Source organism: Tiliqua scincoides, chromosome 3, assembly GCF_035046505.1.
Source record: "Tiliqua scincoides isolate rTilSci1 chromosome 3, rTilSci1.hap2, whole genome shotgun sequence".
NCBI lineage: Eukaryota > Metazoa > Chordata > Lepidosauria > Squamata > Scincidae > Tiliqua > Tiliqua scincoides.
In genome coordinates, this window is record NC_089823.1 from 162,692,063 (window position 1) to 162,713,838 (window position 21,776).

General features: G+C 45.0%; 1 protein-coding gene across 1 annotated transcript in view; it reads left to right on the forward strand.

Annotated features, from left to right (window-relative positions):
* Window positions 1–9,430: 9,430 nt before the first annotated feature.
* The window catches only part of LOC136644575 (protein FRA10AC1), a 41,749-nt gene continuing 29,403 nt past the window's right edge, over window positions 9,431–21,776 (forward strand). Inside the window, exons 1-2 of the mRNA XM_066620583.1 lie at window positions 9,431–9,534; window positions 20,678–20,754. Of these exons, the coding sequence (XP_066476680.1) occupies window positions 9,502–9,534; window positions 20,678–20,754 (110 nt within the window). The 5' untranslated portion in view covers window positions 9,431–9,501. The remainder of the gene's footprint in view (window positions 9,535–20,677; window positions 20,755–21,776) is intronic.

Consider the following 21,776-nt stretch of genomic DNA (forward strand, 5'->3'; position numbering starts at 1 on the left):
GTGAAGTGGCTAAGTTTGCAGACGACACCAAACTTTTCCGAGTGGTAAAGACCAGAAGTGATTGTGAGGAGCTCCAGAAGGATCTCTCCAGACTGGCAGAATGGGCAGCAAAATGGCAGATGCGCTTCAATGTCAGTAAGTGTAAAGTCATGCACATTGGGGCAAAAAATCAAAACTTTAGATATAGGCTGATGGGTTCTGAGCTGTCTGTGACAGATCAGGAGAGAGATCTTGGGGTGGTGGTGGACAGGTCGATGAAAGTGTCGACCCAATGTGCGGCGGCATTGAAGAAGGCCAATTCTATGCTTGGGATCATTAGGAAGGGTACTGAGAACAAAACGGCTAGTATTATAATGCCGTTGTACAAATCGATGGTAAGGCCACACCTGGAGTATTGTGTCCAGTTCTGGTCGCCGCATCTCAAAAAAGACATAGTGGAAATGGAAAAGGTGCAAAAGAGAGCGACTAAGCTGATTACAGGGCTGGGGCACCTTCCTTATGAGGAAAGGCTACAGCGTTTGGGCCTCTTCAGCCTAGAAAAGAGACGCCTCAGGGGGGACATGATTGAGACATACAAAATTATGCAGGGGATGGACAGAGTGGATAGGGAGATGCTCTTTACACTCTCACATAATACCAGAACCAGGGGACATCCACTAAAATTGAGTGTTGGGCGGGTTAGGACAGACAAAAGAAAATATTTCTTTACTCAGCGCGTGGTCAGTCTGTGGAACTCCTTGCCACAGGATGTGGTGCTGGCGTCTAGCCTAGACGCCTTTAAAAGGGGATTGGACGAGTTTCTGGAGGAAAAATCCATTATGGGGTACAAGCCATGATGTGTATGCGCAACCTCCTGATTTTAGGAATGGGTTAAGTCAGAATGCCAGATGTAGGGGAGAGCACCAGGATGAGGTCTCGTTATCTGGTGTGCTCCCTGGGGCATTTGGTGGGCCGCTGTGAGATACAGGAAGCTGGACTAGATGGGCCTATGGCCTGATCCAGTGGGGCTGTTCTTATGTTCTTATGTTCTTATTGTTGGAGCTCTGGCCACCTGCTGGAGCAGGTAAACCAACGTGGCAGACAAGAAGGGGTGGAGAAAGAGTGGAACAGGGTGGGATGGGGTGAAATGAGGCAGGGGGGAAGAACTGAGGGATGGGGAGGCTGCAGGTGGATTCAGTGGCCATGGCCTGAAGAATATAATTCTAACTTCTCAACTCAGTTTTGATGGTAGTTTGCTAAGGTGACTGTAGTCTTTCTTACCAGGCGAAATTCAAGAGATTTGTATCTGGACTGGAACTCTAACCAACAATAGGTGAATTATGGCCCATGCACATCACATGAGTAAAGTCTTGGGAGGGGGCTTATGTTTTGAGTCTTACAGCTGAATCCTATCTGAAGCTGTTTGCCAGTGGAACATGCCTGGATTCTGGATCGCTGTCATGAATATGTACAGTTTAGGCCTAGTAGTATGTAGAGCCTGAACCAAACTAACCAGTAACAGAGATCAGAAACATACAACCCTGCTATTATTCCTTCGTATACATGGGTTCAACACTTACAGACTTTTTTTATGATAAGAGCAAATCCCCAGACACCTACCCTGACTTCACCTCTGTGGATCTGCCTATCTGGCCTCCTGTGACCCCTGATGAAATTAAAGAGCTAATTATGCAATTGAAGCCAGGGAAGGCCGCAGGTCCAGATGAAATACCACCCAAGCTTTTAAAAGGTGACCCAGAATGGTAGGCCCAGTTACTTGCCCACATTTTTACAATGATCGACAGCTCTGGCCTATTGCCCAGTGCCTGGCTTACAGCAACAGTGGTGCCAATTCATAAAAAGGGTGACCCTACCATACCAGGAAACTTTCGGCCTGTCAGTTTGCTTTCTGTAATAGGTAAGATCTATGCTAAATATCTATGCAATAAACTTACTCTCTGGGTTACTTCACAAGGCATCTTAGGCCCCGAGCAATCTGGCTTCTGTCCGGGCAAATCAACTTTGGATAATTGCCTGATCCTGTCTCATTTGGCCTATAAACAGGTTAGGATATGGAAGGCTCATCTTTATGTAGCCTTCCTTGATTTGAAAGGTGCCTTTGATTCTGTGGATAGGGAGCTTCTTTGGGCCAAGTTGGAGGACATGGGGATTGATAAAAGATTACTGCTGCTGATTAGGTCCCTCCATTTAAATACCTCCTGCAGGGTTAGATGCTCCTGGAGGGGGAATCTAACTCACTCCATCATCACTAACAAAGGGGTCAAACAGGGCTGTGTCTTGGCCCCCATGCTTTTCAATCTATTTCTAAATGACCTTGCCCCTTCCCTGAAGGAAGTAGATGGCCATTGTCCAAAGCTTGGCGCAAGCCAAGTGCCGCTACTTCTGTACATGGATGATGCAGTACTGATATCTCATACTAGGATTGGCCTGAAACGTCTGCTCAGTTACGCCACAGAGTATTTTTTGACCAACAAATTGCAGATCAATTATGCTAAATCTAAGATAATGATATTTGCTAACAGATGGAAAGCTTTTAAGTGGTCTTGTAATGGCAACAAAATGGAACAGGTTAAGCATTTCAAGTACCTGGGTATCAACTTCCATTACAGGCTCACTTGGGCTTTTCATTGTAAGGCAGTGCAGAACGCATCCAAACTAGCTTCATCAGCTATTTCCCTTTTCTTTTTCACCTGCGGCAATGGTTATGTTCCAGCCGCTCTGGAGGCATTTAAGGGAAAGGTTCTTTATGGCTCTCCTGTCTGGTATAAGGTCATTAACCAGCCACTAGAACGCATCCAAGCCTCCTTTTTACGGAAGATTTTGGGCTTACCCAGGTGCGTTCCCTACTCAGTTCTATGTCTCAAGGTGGGGTTAATTCGATTAAGGACTACTGCTTGGTTAAGACTTCTGAAATTTTGGTTTAAGATTTTATTTAACCCTACCTCTTCTGATCTAATGCACCAATTATTATCGGATCCAGTCCTGCCTATAGAGATCACTGATCTTCTAACTAAAATTAAGTCAATAGGGCTGGACACTGCAGAGTTAGGTATGATTGGCTGTGATGCAGCTTACAGAATCGTCAAAGGAAGAATTCCTGATATTGAACAACAAGAGCTGTTTAGTGCCGCCAGAACCACATGTTCTCCACTCCATCTCCATATTCCAGTCAGTTTTGGGAAACCGGCCTCCTCCTTTTACCACCTGGTGTGCCCACAGGCCCGGAGAGCTTTCACACTTGCAAGGTGTAATGCTCTTCCATCTGCCTTGTTAACAGGCAGGTTCAGCGGTATTCCCTACTCAGAGAGGAAATGCAAGTGTGGTAGGGATTGCATTGAGACTTTAATGCATACCTTTTTTTACTGCCCACTACATGATGCGTTACGCAAGAAATATCTAGGCCCATTGTTAGCTAGGATGCAGGGCTGGGAGGATTCAATCATGCTTCAGTCTCTCCTTTCCACACCTGATTCTGAGACTCTGGATAATGTCACTTCCTTTTTATCTGAGGTAATAGCCAGGCAGAGCCCTGGGACTCTGGGCAGTGACTGATGTTTATGCTTATGTTGTGTTGTCTTTGCATATTTCTGTTTTGTTCTGTTCTTTCTCTGTATTTTATGCCAATAAAGGTCTTACTGAACTGAACAGTAACAGAGAAGTGGTTTGCAGTTTCTAGCTGCAAGGATGTGAGTAACAACAGCCAACAGAATTAACAACTCAATGGAAGGTGATAATGTAGCAGACAGAAAGGTGCCCATCAAGGAGGGAATGCAGCTGTGGACCTCCAGTGGGAATGGGAGAACTGAGAGGGCTAGCATCCAGCCCCACTTAAGGAAGATTCTGTCTCCAAGAGTTTCTGATTGGACAGTTTAAATAAGTACAAAGTCACCTGCATCCTGTTAGGATGCGAAGTATAAGAACAAAGCCCAAAGGGGGTGTTGGGCCTTTTTTGGTGGAAAAGGTTGTGGGTGCAACATCCTGCAGGGAGAGCCTGGTTCACCAGGGCCATGTGGCCTCAGAGGTAACTGGGAGCTAAAAGATCCACAACAGAAAGCTGACCCAGGTGAGAGTTGGGGAATAATAGAGATAGCCAGTTAGTTTTGTTATTTTAATGCTGAGATGTTTCCTAGAAGTTTTATGCCTCTAGCATTTGCTGCCTTTTATGTAACCCTTCTACTTAATAATGTAAAAATCCTTTTTCTAAGTTGTTTCATTGTCTGTTGGGGACAAAGGTTCAGAATCCTGCCTAGCCGTTCAGCAAGCTACCAAATACTCATTGAGGACTAGTAACTTGAGGACTGAGGCTTTAATTAAAGAAAGTGCTCAGTGCCTGCAAGGGATAGAATTAAGCCAAGAGGGTCTCAGTGTCCCTGGACTGAGACACTGGCACATACAGGGTGGTGGCAGTACTACCGAACAGGGGCCCTTGAGGGCTCTAGGGTTTGAGAACCAAGAACTCTGAGTGCCCCAAAACCCTGGCAGTGTATGACAATTGCTGATACTGCTGGTGAGCACAAGGAGGCAGTGAGATTGCTGCCCACAGGCACCAGATGAGTCAGCGCTAAGGGTGGGTAGTGAGAGGGATGGGGAGAATGGGGGTATTTCTGCATGAGGAGAGGGTGGTATTGGCAGCAGTCAGGTGCAGCTGTTTTCTTTCCCTCTTCCTTACTCTCCTCAGTTCTACACCAGTAAAATAGCTGGTGCAGAAGCAGGGAGATCCATAGGGAAAGCAGGAGCTTTCCCCAGGGTAAGGGAATAAAGTTTCCTTTACCCTGAGGAGATCTCTACAACTGCCTCCCCAATGTAGGATGCAGTGTTCGCTTCCATGATGGAACAAAGGTTCCCTTACCCTGAAGCCCCCTGCAACTGCCCTACCACCATAAGATGCAGAGCGTGTCTCATTGCTGTGCATGCGTAAGAGGGGATTTAGGGTACAATCCTATACATGTCTATTCAGAAGTAAGCCCTATTGTGTTCAGTGGGGCTTACTCCCAGGAAAGTGTTTATAGCAGAGGTTCTCAAACTTTAAGGGAGCTTTACTCCCTCAGTAAGTTCTTGTAGGGGAAGGGGCGAGGGAAGTGACAAGATCCCCAGGATTGTGTTGCTGGGGGGGGGGGGCGCGCGCGAGAGGGGTGCTTTGCACTCATGTTATGTAGGCAGGGCTGCAGCAGGCTGCAGAAGGTGTGGGGAACCCTGCGCAGCGCTCCCAAGGCTTGGAACATTCACTAAAAGCAGGCGCAAAGCACCTCCTGCAAAACGGAGTTGCCTCCCTCCCCTTCCCCTGCCCCTTAAAGGGATGGGGAAGCATTACATGAACTGGGGGGTTGCGACCCACCAGTTTGAGAACCACTGGTTTATAGGATTGCAGCCTTACACAGGAGTGGCCTGTTAGCTAATGAGTGGACATTCCACTAGCATGGGGGGGGGTCAGTGGAGGCAAGTGACCCTCGGTGGCATGCCTACGGGGGCGGCACTGCCATACACACTACCCCCCCCCCGGGAGCCCCATTAAGAGTTGGACTCTACCCTTTGGAGTAACTGGAGGTGTCCTTTGGTCATGTCCAGGTGTTCTGAGATGTGGGGAGATTGCATGCAGCCTCCCCACATCTCAGGGTGTCTATGGGAAGCATCTAAGATGCACATCTGGTTTTTAGAAAAACCGTAAATGCATCTTAAATGCCTTCCATGTAGCCTCCTCACATCTCAGAACACCCTTCAGATGTGACCAAAGGCCACCTCTGGTCACATTGTAGGTCCCCTGCCACCCAACCACAGATTTAATTATCTGTGGGTTTCAGCATCCATGGGGGTCCCAAGAAGGGATGCCGAGGCCTGACTGTAATTGCAGTGACATCATCATGCCACCACAATTGTACTTCCAGGTCAGAAGGCGGCATTTCAAGGAATGGCCCTGGAGTAGCACAAGCCCCAGGAATGCCTCTGGGACTTCCACTTGCAGATTTGGAGCCAACCAATGGGAAAAGCAAGCTTTGAAGCTCGCCTTTCCAAGTTTTGTGCTAATAATTCAAGACAAATGAGGCAGAAAAGGAATAACTGTCTGCCAAAGCAGGGGTGCTCCTTATCTGTCGCCTCTTCTGTGTATTTACAGCCTCCTGGAACATGACTGATGTTTCTTGAAAACAACTTATCAGCCTGATCTTCTGGAAATTGTTTAGACTGCTGGGGTCTCACCCTGTAAATGGTGGTGATGAATCACAGACCTTACAGGATGAAATGGTCACTGTAGAATTTCACTAGCTTAGGAATTACCTCTTACTTACATACAGCCTTGCAAAGTGTGAGCAGTGAGTATAATAAGAAACTGGAATCTTCTCTCCTCTGTTGCCTCCCATTGCTCCTGTATGCCACCATCATGTCAAGACCCATTCATAATAAAACAGACTGGTATGTCCTTGGGATTGGAACAGCAAAAAGGAGAGACCAGCTTTTATTGCTTGGTATGCATAAATAATATATTTTGAGTTATTTGAATAATTAATTGATATAATGCAATTTTTGCAAGCACAAAGATGGTTCCTTTAAAGGAAAATCATATTGTAAATGCAGGGAATGTAGAATGGTGAAGCTATGTGAAACTTCTATAATCCAACTTTGAAAACATTCTAAAACACTTAGCTGTGATCCTATACAACTTGGCTGTACAACCGCATTGGACACAGTCGTACTTACTTCTGACTATATATGCATAAGATTGCAGTGTTGCTTAAGTACAGACTTCAACAGGATTATGCTTGAGTAAAAATTTGTGGCTTTTTCTGGATACTACCTTTTGAAACAATTTATAACATATTAGTTATGAAGGAATTTTTCAGAATTAAACATGGAACTTACTAACAAAAATGGACAGGATTCTTTTTATATACTCCACATATATTCAAGTCATCAATTTTATTTTACATTTAAGAAAATGTGGAATAGGTCAAATAGATCAACTGAAGACCATCAAGAACAGAAGTTCTCATATTGTGTAGTTGCTGAAAATAACTGAAATGTCACAAGTTCACAGCCTTTGTTTTTCATCAGTTAAATTTCAGGAGATAAATGGTCTGCAAAGCTGCTTACTTCTGAACATATGGTGGCCAATCCTGGTGAAACTGGGAGCAATACAGCCAACACCAAATTTTGTGTAGATTTTTCTTAACCCCCTCAGTTTCCATTTCTTCTGGCTTCCAAGGCCCCAAAGAAGCTGTTGCAGCAAGTGTTCAAGGAAGGGTATTGCTTATATTGCTAAATTAAAAGGTGGTGACTTCTCTATCTCTGAAAATGTCTTTCACAAAACAGTATTGCCAAAATTATCTCTTGATAACTGAGTGAAGACATTATCCTTTAATGGGAGCTAAACTTCAAACATTTTACTATCTGACATTACTGTTCATGTGATACCAACTTCAACTGTTAATTTTTTGTTTAAATTACCATTAAAAAAGACTGCAACTGACTCAAGCAAGCATGTTAGACTAGGCCAATATTGTTTTCAAAATTGCTATCCCATTTACTATAAGTGAGAGCTCACTCAACTTCACAAGTTATTTTATACATATACTGTACTGCATTTATAAGACTGTATTATATACCTTTGGTTCATATTAATACATTTGAATCCATGCTGAAAAATCACAACCTATGCTAATGTACACAGCTGTAAGCCCTCTGCAAGGCAACAAGAACAACAGGACTCTCAAGAAGGCATAGGATTACAGCCAGGGGGTTATTCTGTACATGACTTTGGGGATTGGCAGAAAGTCATCTTCTGTCTGACAAATATTAAGCAGAATTCCTTTTTCTCTTTTAAGTTCTACTTTTAATTTAGGGAAATCCATCCCAATATGATTGATTAGGGCCAATACATTGAATTCTATTGATTTTGTACCTAGTGTGTATTGCAATTATCTTCCTGTTTGTTTTTATTTGTTGGACAAATATGACCGCCTGAACTCTTTACCCAATATGCATGTTGATAAAGGTAAGTTTTTTCTAAAAGGCAAGTGCCCTATTCGGTTTTAGAGCCACTTCATGCATAGTGAAATTTCTACCCTGAAGGCAGTTCCCACAAATTCTGCATATAAAGTGCAATATGAGATTATCATAACATGGGAACAATTTACTTCACACATATTTTCTATATAATTTACTATTGCACTCAGATTCTGTAATCCAGGGCATAAGTATGTAGTAGGGAGAAGGAAAAGAAACATAGGTTTTTTGTTTTTTTTAACTTTATAAGTCCCCATCCCAAGGGGCTTGTGGAGGGTAATTACATGCAAAAAAGTAATTCAAAAACCCACCACAGTAGAATAAAATAATTCAGTGAAATCATTTGCACAGCTCCTCAGAAGTAAACCCCACTGAGTTCAGTGGGGCTTGTACCCAGGTAACTACACAGATTTGCAGCCTTAGGTCCCAAAGCTATATATACACATTTTCCTGCAAAAGTCTTTTTTGTCTGTGGCTTCCAAGGTCAGCCCAAATGTTAATTCAAAGTTTCCAAAAGGTGTTCAGGGCTTTAAGGCCACAATCCTACATCAGAAGACCCCTGCTGGATCAGGCCAAAGACCCATCTAGTCCAGCTTCCTCTATCTCACAGTGGCCCACCAGATGCCTCAGGGAGCACACAAAACAAGAGACCTGCATCCCATTGCTACTCCAGAGCACCTGGCATTCTGCACTAGCCTACTTCTAAAATCTAGCCTACATACCCATGACCGCTTGTAACCTATGATGGACTTTTCCTCCAGAAATCTGTACAATTCCCTTTTAAAGGCACCCAGGTCAGATGCCATCACTGCATCCTGTGGCAAGGGGTTCCTCAGACTAATTACATGCTGGGTAAAGAAATACATGCTTTTGTCTGTCCTAACTCACAACACTCCATTTTAGCAAATGGCCCCTGGTTCTGGTGTTGTGTGAGAGGGAAAAGAACATCCTCTTATCCACTTTATCCATCCCCTGCATAATCCTATACACACTTACCTGGGAGCAAGTCTCATTGAATTCAATGGGACTTACCTCTGAGTAGATGGATATAGGTCTGTGAAAACAAGAGGGCAGTTTAATATCAACAACCCATTTGATGCAATCTTTCTGGCAACTTCAGGGAAAAGTGGCTGGCTGATAGAGGGCACATCTACACAGAAGTAACTCCCATTGTGCTCAATGAGCCTTACTCCCAGGGAAGTGTGGAGAGGACGGCAGCCTCACAGCACCAGCCTATGCACGTCTACTCAGAAGTAACTCCCACTGTGCTCAATGGGCCTTACTCCCAGGGAAGTGTGGAGAGGATGCAGCCAGAGCCCGCGCCCTGCTCCAGGGAAGGGAAGCACCGGACACGATCTCCCCGCATAGAGTCTGGCGCGAGAGTCGCCCGGTCCGCTCGAGCGCCAGCCGCGGTTTCCGCCAGGGCTCCTCTCGCGGAGGGACGCCGGCTCGGCAGGGCCCAGCGCTCGCGCCTTCCTCTCGGCGCTGCTGCCGCGAGCTGGGGGCATGGAGAAGCCCGAGATGACGCTCTCCCGCGCGGTACGTGCAAGCCCTTCGGGGGTGGGGAGCCGCAGGCCGAAGCTTCGGGCGCAGGAAGGCTGCAGCCCTTTCCCGGGAGGAGGGCTCATTGGACACAGTGGGACTTACTTCTGAGTAGACGTGCATTGGCGTGTGTTGTGAGGCTGTTCGTAGCTTCCTCCAAGTGTTGCACCTGTGAAACTAAATGCTTTGGGAGGGGGCTTTAAGTGGGCCTGTAGTAAACGCTGCAAAGGCTAGTAACTTATGTGGGGCGATGGATACAGGAAAGTGTAGGTAGGATTGCAGCCTCACAGCACCATCCTGTGCATGTCTGCTCAGAAGTAACTCCTGTTGTGTTCAGTGGGGCTTACTCCCAGGAAACTGTGGGCAGGATTGCAGCCTCTCAGCACCATCCTGTGTGTGTCTACTCAGAAGTAACTCCATAACCACAGGAGAGGGCCAGGCCCCCCAAAATGTAGGGCATCCAAGAAAAATGTAGGACATGACAACATAAAAGCTGAAAGCACTCATGTATATTGCTTTCCTGTGGTTAAACTAAACACTGTAGTGGTGCTGCTTAACCAGTGGTATGGGTGCCACCAGTGGTACTTAAGGTGGTGGCTGGTGGTACTCTCACAGCGTGACCAGACATTGTCCTTTTCTGGGACTTGTCCTCTTTTTTAGTCTCATGTCCTGGAAAAGAACTTAAAAGTCCTCCTTTTCCCTGTGAGCAGTTCCCTGCAGACAGTACATAACCTTCTTGTAATTATAAATTGTATGTAATATAGTTTTAAATTTGGTAAGTAATATAGTGTTTAAATTAACAACATGAAATCACAAGTGTTTTCAGCTTTTATGTTATGTCCTACATTTTTCTTGGATGTCCTACATTTTGCAGTGCTTTGTCCTCTTTTGTGGTTATGTCATCTGGTCACCCTCTACTTGCAGCACTCCTAGACGCCTGCCTCCTGGCAGTGAGACTAAGAATGCAACACAACAAACAGCTGTAGTAGGCTTGGCTCGAGCTCAGAGGGCTGAGCTTCAAAGCATGCTTTTCTTAGCTTGAAAAAGCACACCCACCCAGCCCCGTTGCATCTGGCATCCCAACCCAGAAGTAACTGGTGATAGTGTGATCACTTCAAATGGTGGTACTTCAAATAAGTGGACTATGTGAAGTAGTGTAGTGGAAGACAAACCTTGAGAAACAGTGCACTATGTTACTTATTAAATTTAAAACTATATTACATATAATTTGTTACATATAATTTGTTAATTCAAGAAGGCTGTGCGCTGCCTGCAGGGGCCTGCTTACTGGGAAAAAGAGGACATTTCTTTTCCAGGAGAAGGCTAAAAAGGGGGGTATCTGGTCACCCTGAGGCTGCAGGGGCCTGCGTTCAAATCCTCACTCAGCCAGATGACATTTACTGGTCACTGCTTTCTCATCTACCTCACAGGGTTGTTATTATGAGGTTGTGAGTTAGCAGTCATGGAATGAGAGGATACCTCCTTTAAATGCTACCTTGGACATTTGCTTCTTCATGGGAAAGGCAGGATATAAATCTGTCGAATAAAATAAATAATGCAAGTCTGGCCCATCCATAAGGCAAACTGAAGTAGGTAGTCTCCTCAGGCGGCAGATTGGTGTGGGGAGCCCACCTACTTGCTTCTACTGTTTCTCCTTCCAGTACCTGGATTGAAAATGGAACAGAGAGGTAGAGGAAATGTGGAAGGGGGGGGGAAGAATGAGGTCAAACACTAGAGATTGGGAGGAGCAGGGCTGGGACATCATCAGGTTAAGGAGGGCAGCATTTGGCATGCTGCCTCAGGAGGTCTTGGGCTGGCCCTGTTTTTTATGGATTGCTAACTGGTTGAAGAATAAGAAGCAGAGTGTAGTAAAGTATAAACAATTTTCACAACGGAAGGAAGAAGGAAGTGAGTCCCCTGAAAGATATCTAGTGGGAATGAGGCTGCTTAACTCGCTTATAAATTATATGGAATTAGGGGTAAAAAGTGCAATGGTCAAATATGCTTTTATATGACTCCAGATGATTTGAGGTGACAACTATAAAATGTATTGCAAAAAGTGACAAAACAATATCTCTGAACTGGGTGAACAGGCAACAAAATAGCTAATCTAGTTCATTGTAAAATGGGTTAAAAAATCCCGACTTCACATACACACTGATGGGGCCTGAGCTGTCAGTGATTAACCAGGAAAGAAATTTAGGAGTTGTGGTGGATCTATACTTGGGATCATTAGGAAAGGGCTAGAAAATAAAACTGCTAATACAGTGTATTATTATGCCCATCTACAAATCTGTGCTGCAGCCACATTGGACATACTGTGCGCAGTTTGGGTTGCCACATCTCAGCAATGATTTTGCAAGGCTGGATAAGGTGCAAGAGGGCGACAAAAATCAAAACTTTTTGTGCAAAGAAAGACTTCAATATTTGGGACTTTTTAGTTAGAAAAAGGGTAACTGAAGGGACAACAGCATGATTGAAGCCTTTAAAACTATGCCTCGTGTGGATAAAATAAAGTTTTTTTTCTCCCTCTTTCACAACATCAGACTCAACATCAGAATCAGTGAAACTGATTGGCAGGAAATTTAGGGTGGACTAAAGGAGGTACTACTTTACACAGTACATAATCTTTGTTATTCACTGTCACATGATGTGGTGATGGCTACGGACTTACAGCCCAATCCCATACTTCCTAGCGCCTGGAGGAACAGTGGTGCCAAAATGGTGACTGCGGATGCAGGAAAGCCACCAGAGGTTTCCTTGGGGAAAGTGGACTTTCATCCTCTTCCCTGAGGAAAACCCCAGGTCCTGCAATAGGGCTTCTCACGTCTGTGCTGGCTATTTTACTGGCACAGATGAGAGAACCTCCATGTCAGGCTTTTCAGCCCGACACAGAGGATAGAATCCAGCAGAACTCTGCCAGTTCCACCCCCCTTGGGCCATTTCTTCCCTCACCCCAGAATGCCTCTCCCCCACTAAGCCCATACCTCCACTCAGAGCACTTACCTTCCTCCTGGTGGTGTTTGTGTGGTGCTCCCTACTCTGAGGGTGCCATAAACATGCTTTACGACATGTTTATGATACCCAGTGCCTGTGCTGGAGCTCAGTGCTGGCGCTGAGGGCCTTTAGAAGTGGGCCCTCAGGGCCCAGTTCTATCCAGCTTTCCATTGCTGATGCAGCTGTGCCAATGTGACGTGTGCTGCATCCTGTAGTGGGGGGACAGTCATGGAGGCCTCCTCAAGGAAAGGGAATGTTTGTTTCCTCACCTCAGGGGTGTACTGGTGCTGGAAAATGGGATAAGATTGGGCCCTTAGTTAACTTAAAAAGATGAATACCAATTACAATTGAAGATCTATCTAGTTCACTATCCTGTTTCCCTCAGTGGTCAGCTATATGTCTTTGGGAGATCTACAAACAGGGTAATACCCTGCAGCTGGCATTCAAAGGCATATTGCTTTTGAACTTGGAGGAGCATGTAGGCTTCATGAATTGCAGAATTTTATTTATTTGCTTAATATATTTCTATACTACTTTTAAAAAAGATCTATACAGAGTAGTTTATGAGATAAAATCACAAAAGAATGCCTGAGTACTGATTGACTTCTTGTATTTGTTTAAACTCCTTTCAAAAACGTATCAGAAAGTCACCACATATGGGAGCGATTCAGTACATCAATTATGCACTTCTTTTTGTCTATCTTGTGCCATTCTAACCACACAATTCACATCTTTCCTCAAAAGCAAGTCCTCTTGCATTCAGAATGTTGAACATAGTTTGTGTTCCCTGCCACAGAACTGTTCAAGTGTCTTTACAATTAGTGTATATACAATATTTTGTTAAATTATTCCTACAGTCCAATCTATCCTACAGTTCAATGACCTATCCCTCACCACATTATAGCTAGAGGTTAGTTACCTTACTCAGAGGTAAACCCATTGCATTCAGCAAGACTTAGACTGTAATCCCATCTTACTCACCTTGAAAATATTTTTAGTTATTTCTCAATAGGCTGCCTGATCACCTATGGGTCTCCTTTGACCCACATCAACTGCATATATACAGTGGACCCTCCTTATCTGCTGGTTTGGAACCAGCTAATTTGATTCATTGCAGGTTCCAAACTCGCATCTGGAGGGCTTCACCAAACCTCCCAGACACAACTGAAAGCACCGTACATACTCGCCTATAGGTCGAAAAATTTATGCCCAAAATAGAGCCTGAGATCATGGGTCGACTTATACCCGGGTCAATGCAGTGGGTGAAGCAGGATCCTCTTGGAGCTTCTGGGAAGCTTTTGGAGGCTCAGCAGCTATCTGGTGAAGAGGGGGACCTGGAAATGGGCTGAGAAGCAGGGAGCAGGTGGAGAAAAAGGAGAATTTTGACCACTATTCAGAGGCAGCCACTTTAGCCTCTTCTCCAGACAGGAAGAGAAGTGAAGGCGCTTCTGGGAACTGTTGTCTGTATGGGCTATGGGATGCAGCACATACTCCCACAAAGCCTCCCCACAATTCCCAGAGGCCCCTTTGTCTCCCTTCCAATTTGAAGAAGGGAAATGCCTCCTTTTCTTCTTTTGCTGCTGCTCAGAACATTCCTGGCAGGTCATTTGCAAAGAATTTCACCCCCTCCCCAAGCTTAGGGGTCTGGTTTTTACAACCCCAGGATGGGATCCTCCTTTCCATCTGAAGCGAAGTCCCAGGCTGCAATGTACCATTGCTTAAGAATAACACCAGGGAAAGCAGTGGGTCTGCTTCTGAGGAAAGAGGGTTGCAACTGTGTGCAGCTCAGTCCTTGTTGCTTGTCTCCCTACTGTGAACTGAACTGCACACTCCCAATTACATGTTTTATGCTGCATGTTACACACACCAGGCACCTTAAAGAAGGATGTGATTAGTGGTTCTACTGGTATGTTGTTTACAGGCACTTACTCGGACAGTGTTTACACAAATGTTGTGAAGACCAGAATTTTAAAAGTTAATGAACAAAAATGCATCTTATGATCTTTTATTGTATTTTTAATAAATTAGAAACTGTACAGTTTTTAGGTAACAATTACTGGAAGGTAATTGTTCAGGATCTGGCCTTGGGTAAAATCAGACAAAATTATAGTCAGATCCCCCCTAAGTTTAACCCCCAACTTATCCGAGGGTCATAGAAAATTCCATGATTTGGGGCTCAAAACCTGCCCTCGACTTATCTGTGAGATCGACTTATAGGCGGGTGTCTGTGGTGCCTTCAGGCCATGTCTAGGAGGCGTTCTGAGGCACGCGGAAGTCACAGGTAACCTCCACATGCCTCAGAAGACCACCCAGAGGCTTCTGAGAAGCACTTCTGGTTGGACAGAAAACCTCCCTGCACCTTAGAACGCTTCTCGTTGCTTCTGGAGGCACCTCCCACAGATCTCATTGTCTGTGGGTTCAGTATCCACAGGGGTTCAAGAAGGATTCCCCACTGATAACAAGGTCCAAACTGTAGTTGACGGACGTTGAGGCAGCACAAGGCTCTAGTATGGTTGGGGCCTAAAATACTATTTTAAGGCCTCAGTCCTATCCATACTTAACTGGGAGTAAGCCCCATTGACTATAACGGTATTTACTTCTGAGTCGATGTGCACAGGCTTGGGCTCTAAGTTAAACTGTCATTGCTGAAAATCTGTGCAAGGTTTAACTGCTAGAGCGCAGTGGTAGTCCATCAATTAAGTGAGGTGATGCAGGTGGGTAGTGAGGTGATTGGTGATTAAGGGAGGTGATGCAGGTGATTGGACAAATTTTTGGAGGAAAATTCTATTATGGGTTACAAGCCATGATGTGTATGTGCAACCTCCTGATTTTAGAAGTAGGCTACTGTAGAATGCCAGATGCAAGGGAGGAAAGCAGGATGCAGGTCTCTTGTTATCTGGTGGGCTGCTGTGAAGTACAGGAAGCTGGACTAGATGGGCCTATGTCCTGATCCAGTGGGGCTGTTCTTATGTTCTTAGGTTGCATCAACAGCAGGTTGAGGGGGAGAGTGGGGGTTTTGGGGTGTCCATTACTCTAAGTCTTCTGCCGTCACCATCTCCCTGTAGTCTGCTATGGATGCAACCTGTTCTGATGATCTGCTTTCTGTCTGTTAAAAGTGAGTGGAAGGTGGATCCCCACCTCCTTACCCTGCTACTGGTGCAGTTTCAGCGGCTGACCATCAACAAGGTGAGAACTATTGCCAATTGCAAATAGTGGAAACGTGTCGTGAATGATTCACTGATCCCAGTGGCACCTACGGCAGCATATTGGTTGAGGGGACAACCTGCTCCCCAAGTGCTAGCTCAGGGAAGAAGAAGGAGAAGGTGGTGGTGGTGGTGGTGCAGGACTTCCATTTTTATTTACAGGGGCTGTACAAATGAAGGAGCTCCTTCATGTACACTGCCCTTTTAAATCAAGTTGAAAGTCCTGCACTTTTGCAAATGAAGCAACCTTGTGAAGAGCATAGCAAGTGGCTGCTAATTGTGTGTGTGCTCATGTGCATGCACATGTGTGTGTACATGTGCATGTGCAGAGACAGTGGACCCATCATTTTTGTGACCCACAAAAATGACCCCCCAAAAATCATTTTTTATCAACATCCAGGGAATAGCAGCAGAGCAGTGGACTGTCATTCCCAGAGGTTGGGATATTGGCCAGTAAGGTACTTCTACCTTCTTTTGCAGGCTGAAAACTTCCCTTATAGTAGTGTATAATAAAAATTATTGCTTCATAGTAAAGTATGCCTGTCCTGATTATTTGGATACCACACAGACAAGCTTACAATCTTGTAAACAGTTCTTCATGTGGAATAGCTATCACACCTTGGGTGTTCTCAGACACAAAGCTAGTTTAGAATCCTCTCCTATAAATCTGCATTGAGAATTGGGAAGAAATATACCCTGTTACCACTAAGCCATCACTGTATGGCATTTTCCAAACTGCAGAAGTGATTTATATAACAGAAGATTGCTTATTGCCAGGATAAATTGACTCACTTTCTTTTAAATTAACTCAATTGGGATGCTGGAGTTTGAGAGAAGAAGACGTATTGTGCAATCTTTAAAAGAGTTCTTTGCATTTATCCTAGTTAATGAATTCCATCTTTTAATTCTAATGTTGTTTTTCTTCCGAACTTCCAGTCATTGGCACATGCCTGTCTGTGGCTTCTTATGTGGAAGAGAAACAGACAGCCTGAACCACTCTGGATGCTTTGATGCCTGGCTTATGGGATTGTCTTTTCTCACATGTAGCCATAGTTACGTTGTTTATATGATTTGTATCCGACTCCTGATTTGCTAAATGAGGTAAAAGTACATGGTAGTTCATTGTACTTATTACTTGGAGGTTTTGACTGAGTGACCTGGCTGAGATAATAAGATCGCATGGAGTTGCTAAGATTTTGTGCTAGGATACCTGAAAGAGTTAAGGATAGACTGGCCGGTGAAACTGTTTCCAATAAAATGGATGAACCCATGGGAACAAACAATCATGTACAATAATATTATTTTAAAGTATTCTTTTAGTGTCATTTTCAGTTGGTTACCATTGGAGAATATTTGTACAAGTGTCTCTATGCGTTTATATGTATTGTTGTTGGCATCCTTCAGTCTTGGAAGACTATGGTATCGCGCTCTGAATGGTGGTTCTGGGACAGTGTCCTCTCCAGTGCGTGAAGCCTGGATAAAGTAGGTATGGAGGATAGGCTGTTACCCATGCAGCAAATCCCCCCTCTCCACGTTGCTGAAATGGTCCAATGGAAAGGCAGAGACCAATACGGTTGGTTCCAGCGGCGTCGCAGGAGTTGCCAGAACATGACTGTGTTCAGCCATGAACTGCCTCAGGGACTCCGGCTCCAGATTTTGCCTCGAGGTTGACTCCTGAAGCCTTTTCCATAACTGGATGTAGCCACAAGGCAGTGGAGGTTTGGGATCAGAGTTTTCCTTCTCTCAGATGAGCTGCCTTCCCAGGCTGACGAGTCCCATCTACCCGGTGGGACTCGTATATGTATGTATACGAGTATACATGTATACATGCATACATGTATACGTGTATGTATGTATGTATGTATGTATGTATGTATGTATGTATGTATGTATATGTATAGTATTGGCAACCTTCAGTCTCGAAAGACTATGGTATCGCGCTCTGAAAGGTGGTTCTGGCACAGCGTCTAGTGTGGCTGAAAAGGCCAATCTGGGAGTGACAATCCCTTCCACACCGGGAGCAAGTGCAGTCTGTCCCTGGTCTGTCTCCCTGGCTATGGGCCTTCCTTCTTTGCCTCTTAGCCTCAGACTGTTGGCCAAGTGTCTCTTCAAACTGGGAAAGGCCATGCTGCACAGCCTGCCTCCAAGCGGGCCGCTCAGAGGCCAGGGTTTCCCACTTGTTGAGGTCCATCCCTAAGGCCTTCAGATCCCTCTTGCAGATGTCCTTGTATCGCAGCTGTGGTCTACCTGTAGGGCGCTTTCCTTGCACGAGTTCTCCATAGAGGAGATCCTTTGGGATCCGGCCATCACCCATTCTCACGACATGACCGAGCCAACGCAGGCGTCTCTGTTTCAGCAGTGAATACATGCTAGGGATTCCAGCACGTTCCAGGACTGAGTTGTTTGGAACTTTGTCCTGCCAGGTGATGCCGAGGATGCATCGGAGGCAGCGCATGTGGAAAGCGCTCAGTTTCCTCTCCTGTTGTGAGCGAAGAGTCCATGACTCGCTGCAGAACAGAAGTGTACTCAGGACGCAAGCTCTGTAGACCTGGATCTTGGTATGTTCCATCAGCTTCTTGTTGGACCAGACTCTCTTTGTGAGTCTGGAAAACGTGGTAGCTGCTTTACCAATGCGCTTGTTTAGCTCGGTATCGAGAGAATGAGTGTCGGAGATCGTTGAGCCAAGGTACACAAAGTCATGGACAACCTCCAGTTCATGCGCAGAGATTGTAATGCAGGGAGGTGAGTCCACATCCTTAACCATGACCTGTGTTTTCTTCAGGCTGATTGTCAGTCCAAAATCTTGGCAGGCCTTGCTAAAACGATCCATGAGCTGCTGGAGATCTTTGGCAGAGTGGGTAGTGACAGCTGCATCGTCGGCAAAGAGGAAGTCACGCAGGCATTTCAGCTGGACTTTGGATTTTGCTCTCAGTCTGGAGAGGTTGAAGAGCTTTCCGTCTGATCTGGTCCGGAGATAGATGCTTTCTGTTGCAGTTCCAAAGGCCTGCTTCAGCAGGACAGCGAAGAAAATCCCAGACAAGGTTGGCGCAAGAACACAGCCCTGCTTCACTCCGCTTCGGATGTCAAAAGGGTTTGATGTGGAGCCATCGAAGACAACAGTGCCCTTCATGTCCTTGTGGAAAGATCTGATGATGCTGAGGAGCCTGGGTGGACATCCGATCTTGGGGAGAATCTTGAAGAGGCCGTCTCTGCTGACCAGGTCGAAAGCCTTTGTGAGATCTATGAAGGCTATAAAGAGTGGCTGTCGTTGTTCCCTGCATTTCTCCTGCAGTTGTCTAAGGGAGAATACCATATCAGCGGTGGACCTGTTGGCTCGGAATCCACACTGTGATTCTGGATAGACGCTCTCTGCAAGTACCTGGAGCCTCTTTAGTGCAACTCGGGCAAACAGCTTTCCTACAACGCTAAGGAGAGAGATGTCGCGGTAGTTGTTGCAGTCACCCCTGTCACCTTTGTTCCTGTACAGCGTGATGATGTTTGCATCCCTCATGTCTTGAGGTACTCCACCTTCTCTCCAGCAGAGACAGAGGATTTCATGCAGCTCAGTGACAATGATCTCTTTGCAGCATTTTAGGACTTCAGCAGGGATGCTGTCTTTTCCAGGTGCCTTGCCAAAGGCAAGGGAGTCCAGGGCCACGTGAAGTTCTTCTAGGGTTGGTTCACTGTCAAGCTCTTCCAGCACAGGCAGGCACTCAATGTTGTTCAGTGCTTCTTCGGTGACTACATTTTCTCTGGAATATAGCTCAGAGTAGTGCTGCACCCAGCGTTCCATCTGCTGCGTCCGATCCTGGATGACCTCGCCTGTGGCAGACTTCAGAGGGGCAATTTTCCTCTGTGTTAGACCTAGGGCCTGCTTGATACCGTCATACATCCCCTTGATGTTGCCCCCTCAGGCAGAGGCTCTCCTTTTCCAGTGGCGCCGGAGCCCGCCGCTTATAGGCTCGAAGACCTGGAGACCGTGGCTACTGTGGATGAAGAGAATCTTTAGTAATAGAATCATGGAAATGAAGCAAGATAAAGCAAGGAAATGAAAGAGTTCCCAAAGAAGAAAGTTCTCAACATTTGTTTCATAGACAATGTTTGGATTTCAGAGTCAGAATGGACCCAGAACCCGGCCTTTTGTGAAGACTCCCTTAGTTACTGCTTTTAGAAGGCTACAGGAAAATCATGTATATGTATATGTATATGTGGGAGATATTCTTATGGCTGCATATCCCCTTATTCTGAGTGGCAGGGCATGAGAAGTGCCCAGTCATTTTAGCACTTGCGAATCTCAACTTCTCCTGAAACTGCATTGGAAGAGACAGGATAAATGAAGTGATCACAGAGCTGCACAGAGAATGATTTTTTTAACCCAGTGCACTTCATGTCTTATTTTTCTCAGAGGCAACTGATTTAAACAATTCAAAAGATGAAACCACATACAGCATGGAAAACTGGTTATTTTTTGAATGGATTGAATCAATTGCAATTGATGAAGAATCATAAGACTTGAAATGCACTGAACTCATTCTTTGCACACCTTTCTGTGTTTTTTGTACTGCATTTTTGTATCCTACTTTCCCCCCCTCCTCCGGAAGAGGATGTGACAGTCTGTTCTGGAATGGAATGTAGATGTTCAAAGATATGTGCTTTTACCCCTTTCCTGGTTTCCCACCTATGAGAAAGCTCGTGGTTTCTAGGAGTAGATCTCTGTGCACCTTCCTTTTCTAAGAGGACATGCCAACATCTACTAGCCTCTCCACCCCATGACACTTCATTGTGGTCTGTTAATCCATATGCCATATTTAGCTCTTTTAACATGTTTTCTAGTTTTTTTAACCTTGGTCGGGGACTGTGGCAGTTTTCTTTTAAGTCAGTGTCGTAATCCATCATCTGCAAAAAGTACTATACTCTTTGTTTTGTAATTATTTTTCCAGATTCTTGGTCATGGAGGCTATGATTCCGATTTTAGTGATGATGAAACAAGAGAGAGATCTGACCAGCAGAAAAATAGGTAATACATTGCACTCATAATATTATAAAGTTCCTCTTTTATGTCATTACAGCATAGTTATTGTTTATCATGAGGAGTTTTCTGTAGGTGAAACAAACAGACTTGTTTGGTTCTTCTACCTCCTTCCTATCAAGCTTGATAGAGCATGTTGTCTCCAAGGAGTAGTGGGGGATAAAAAGAAAAAGCAAGGGAAAACTGCCATATCCATCTGGTGGCTGCATGCTGTCTCATTTCATGTTTTTCGGAGCTTCATTTCTCTAAGAACATCACTGAGTGCTGGCTGGTCTTTTTGCTTTTCTTTTTCTCTGCCATATCTCAGCAGGATTCATCAAGTGACTTAATGAGATCAGAGTAGTCAAGGCCAGGAGACAGCAGGATGTGTAGGAATAATACACCTATTGGAAGGAAATTAAAAAATAGTGCTTCCAGCTTATCATTTACTCCAGCTTCCTCCTAGCAAAGAAGGATCCAATCCTGTACATGTTTACTTGGGAGACAGTTCCATTGAACACCATTTGTTTCTGAGTAAATGTTCATATGATTTCACTGTACACCTAGCATCAGGAAAACTAGGAAGTTGATAAATAAAAGATTGCTCTAAGGATGTGTATCATTACACGACCATAACTTCATGTCCCAACCACTCCTTCTGTGGCTGAACCAAACAAAGAGTAAGCTCTAGCATAACATTATCTCCATGCAGCTCTGGCCCAAGCATATAGGCAGACATGGCTATTGCATAGGGTGCCAGACTTCCAGAGATATTTGACTGGCTATGTAAATGCCTTGGGAAGAGTGCCAGTTCCTTGGAATAAATGTGCAGAGGTAGCTTACTGGCTGTGTAACATTCCATCGGACACAGTCAAAACTCTTGTAATCTCTGTCAGCTGCCTTGATAATAGACATAGTTGTGACTAGAGGATGTAAAGAAAATGTTAAAAATGAAAATACAAAAGTAACATCTGGTCATCTCTTGGTCATTTAACATGCTTGACATATGATAAGGCATGAGGAGGCGGAAT